This window comes from Curcuma longa, chromosome 7, assembly GCF_044706935.1.
Source record: "Curcuma longa cultivar G26 ecotype Majalengka, Jawa Barat chromosome 7, ITB_CL_G26_1.1, whole genome shotgun sequence".
NCBI classification, from domain to species: domain Eukaryota; kingdom Viridiplantae; phylum Streptophyta; class Magnoliopsida; order Zingiberales; family Zingiberaceae; genus Curcuma; species Curcuma longa.
In genome coordinates, this window is record NC_133867.1 from 8929571 (window position 1) to 8933081 (window position 3511).

General features: G+C 50.5%; 1 protein-coding gene across 1 annotated transcript; it reads left to right on the top strand.

The window, feature by feature from the left end:
- The first annotated feature begins 397 nt into the window (after positions 1 to 397).
- On the top strand, positions 398 to 2568 carry LOC141831862 (L-type lectin-domain containing receptor kinase SIT2-like). The gene has a single exon (XM_074719275.1). The coding sequence runs from the start codon at positions 398 to 400 to the stop codon at positions 2411 to 2413; it is 2016 nt and encodes a 671-aa protein (XP_074575376.1). The 3' UTR covers positions 2414 to 2568.
- Positions 2569 to 3511: the final 943 nt, after the last annotated feature.

Below are 3511 nucleotides of genomic sequence, written 5' to 3' on the forward strand. Positions count from 1 at the left end.
GTGATTGGTAAGGTGCAAAGGGAGCTCATGAGGGGTGTCCCTTTCCTTCTGTTGATCAATAATTGAGAGAACGAACACCGATGTCTCAATAGAAGATGTGAATGCTCAAGATCATAGAAGAGAAACTTGGTGAAATACTTCTCATAGCGTAATACATTCTAGAAAGATCGTTGGCATTTGTTTAGTTGGGAAGATAATTAGCTTTTAATGTCTGAGGGAGACAAGTCAGAGCAAAAGTCAGGATCATTGACTTTCTGTCGCTGGTTTTGGTTGCATTAGTTGACTTGAGATTGTTCGGTAGTCAATTTTGGAGGAACAGAATAATTAGAATTTATTGGATTTCATAAATCTAGTGGACTGAATCTAGACAGATGTTCTAAGGATTGAAACTTGAAACATGTGGCGGAGCACCTTCCTTTGCTTCCTCTTGTTCCTCTTCCTCCACCACCATCTCTCCGCCGGAGTCACCACCGGCTCCGGCGATGACTTCACCTTGAACGGGTTCCGGGAAGCAAACCTCACCCTCGACGGCACTGCCACGATCACCTCCAACGGCCTCTTGAGGCTCACCAACAACACGAGGCAGATGAGAGGGCATGCTTTCCACCAGTCGCAAATTCAATTCCGGCCCCCTCGTCACAACGGGACCGTCTTCTCCTTCTCCACCACCTTCGTCTTCGCCACCATCCTCAAAGACCAGTACATCGGCGGCAACGGTCTTACCTTCTTGATCTCCGGCTCCGACAACTTCTCCAGCGCACTGGGAAGTCAGTTCCTGGGCCTCTTCAATCCCAACAGCACTGGCAACTCCACCAACCACGTCTTCGCCATCGAGCTCGACACCATCTTTAACCCTGAACTCCACGACATCAACGGCAACCACGTCGGGATCGATGTAAACGGCGTGGTGTCCAACTTTTCTTTCCCCGCCGGTTACTATTCCGACGACACTGGTGTGTTCCAGAATTTGAGCCTTCTCGGCGAGCAAGTCATGCAAGCTTGGGTGGAATATGATGCAGAGAGCATGCGGCTCAATGTTACCTTGGCTCCGGTTCCACTTGCGAAGCCGAGGAGGCCGCTGATATCGAGGGCGATCGATCTTTCGCCGGTGTTCTTGGATTCTATGTTTGTTGGCTTCTCTGCTTCCACTGGTTCTTATCGAACGGCTCACTATGTGCTCGGCTGGAGCTTCAAGATCAACGGCACGGCGCGAGCTCTAGACTACTCGTTGCTACCTTCGCTTCCTCGAACCAAATCCGGCGGCAGATCGAAGCTTTTGGAGGTCGGAATCCCGCTGGCTTCCGCCGGAGTTGTTTTGGCGATCGCCGGCGTGGTGGCTTTGGTGGTGAGGAGAAGGATGAAGTATGCGGAGCTTCTCGAAGACTGGGAGAGGGAGTACGGCCCTCACCGGTTCTCTTACAAGGACTTGTTCGACGCCACCGGTGGCTTCGCGGAGGAGAATTCACTCGGCGACGGTGGATTCGGCAGGGTCTACCGAGGGGTTTTACCGGTGACCAAACTGGATGTCGCCGTAAAAAGAGTGTCTCATGAGTCGAGGCAGGGGATGAGGGAGTTCGTCGCAGAGATCGTTAGCCTTGGCCGTCTCCGGCACCGAAACCTCGTCCGGCTGCTGGGCTATTGCCGGCGAAAGGGGGAGCTCCTCTTGGTCTACGACTACATGCCCAACGGCAGCCTCGATAAGTTGCTGTACGATCGACTCCGGCCATGTCTCGATTGGCCGACGAGGTTTAAGATCATCAAAGGCGTGGCGTCGGGCCTTCTCTACCTCCACGAAGACTGGGAGCAGATGGTGATCCACAGAGACATCAAGGCGAGCAATGTGTTGCTCGACAGCGAGATGAACGGAAGGTTAGGCGACTTCGGATTGGCGAGGCTTTACGACCACGGCAACGATCCCCAGACCACCCACATTGTCGGAACCATGGGCTACATCGCACCGGAGCTGGTGCGGACCGGGCGGGCCTCGGCCGCGACCGACGTGTTCGCCTTCGGGACGTTCCTGTTTGAGGTCGCCTGCGGCCGGCGGCCGGTGGATTGGGCCGCCGACATTGACAAGCTCGAGTTACTGGAATGGGTGCTGGAAAGTTGGCGAAAGGGGTCGATACTCGAGACGAAGGACGCCAGGTTGGGGGAGGAGTTTGTGGCAGAGGAGGTGGAGCTGGTTCTGAAGCTTGGGCTGCTCTGCGTGCACCCGCTGCCGGCGGCGAGGCCGAGCATGAGCCGGGTGGTGGAGTACTTGGATGGTAGCTCGCCGCTGCCGGAGCTGACGGCGACGTACTTGAGCTTCAAAACGATTGCGCTACAGCACAGTAAGAGTTTTGAGGATTATATGACGTCGTATCCGTCATCATCTTCGGTGGCTACGACATCTTCGATCGCCGGAGCTCAGTGACGTCCTTTTTCCTTAAATTTTTGTATTAGAAAGTTTGTATTAGAAATTCTAGAGGTACCTACATCTTTCTTCAACGACTTTCATGCGTTGAGGTAGATGCAAGATAATTCAATGACTATGTAGAAGAGGATCGGTTGATCTCGATTGAAATGATTGATTCTATGACCAAGATCCCTCTGTTCTTGGTAAAGGCGATCAGTAGAAGAAGCTTGAGAAAATCTAAACGATTGGTGGGATTGGAGATGGTGGTTCTGTCGAGCTAGAGGAGGATGATTTGGAGGAATTTGATCTAGAGGAGCATGAATCTCTCATTCTTGGTGTTGGTGGGTTTGGGAAGATCGTTAAACTCTGTTTAGGTTCAGTTCAATAGTACTGAGGGGAACGGAACCTTCTTCACCATGCTAATCATATATGGGCAACTTGTTATAGGTTCGGTTCGGATCAGTATGATCAGCTTCCACCGCGACATCTCTTGCTGTTCATCCAACCTTTTGTCCTACCCTTACCATCACTCAATTTCAAAGTTTCCCTAGAGCTTTCATCGACTAAAACATTAGAAGCCATAGAAAAATCTGTTGTAATTGCAGTTTCAGATCTTCAAAACACAAGTATGTGCTTTGGAATGCCTGGTTCTATGGGAACTGTGTCCCAAATCTTTATCATGAGATAGCCGATCTGAGAGCAATTCTTTTAGAAACAAGAGCTATCGACTATCAACTCTGTAGCTCTCAGAATCAAAACTGTCTCAAACATGTGCTACTTGACTCTTGTTGTGAGAAATACTCAGATTCTGATTTGGTATTAGCAGCCTATTTTTCTTCTCATAAAATTTGTTTCGTTTATTGCATCTGTGGATGTACCCGAGACTGAGTAATCCTCGAGCCATAACACTAGATCTAGCAAGGATCAATCCAAACTAAAACCAATGCGAAGGAAGTCTTCACGAGGAGCCGTTCACAAAACCCTTAATCCCTCGTAGGGTTCCTACCACTCCACGCGAACCATATCGTTCAACTTACACTTGTGTCACGCAGGGCCGGTCCTGGGCATGTAGGTGCCCTGGGCGAAATGATAAAATGTGCCCCATCTTATCAATTA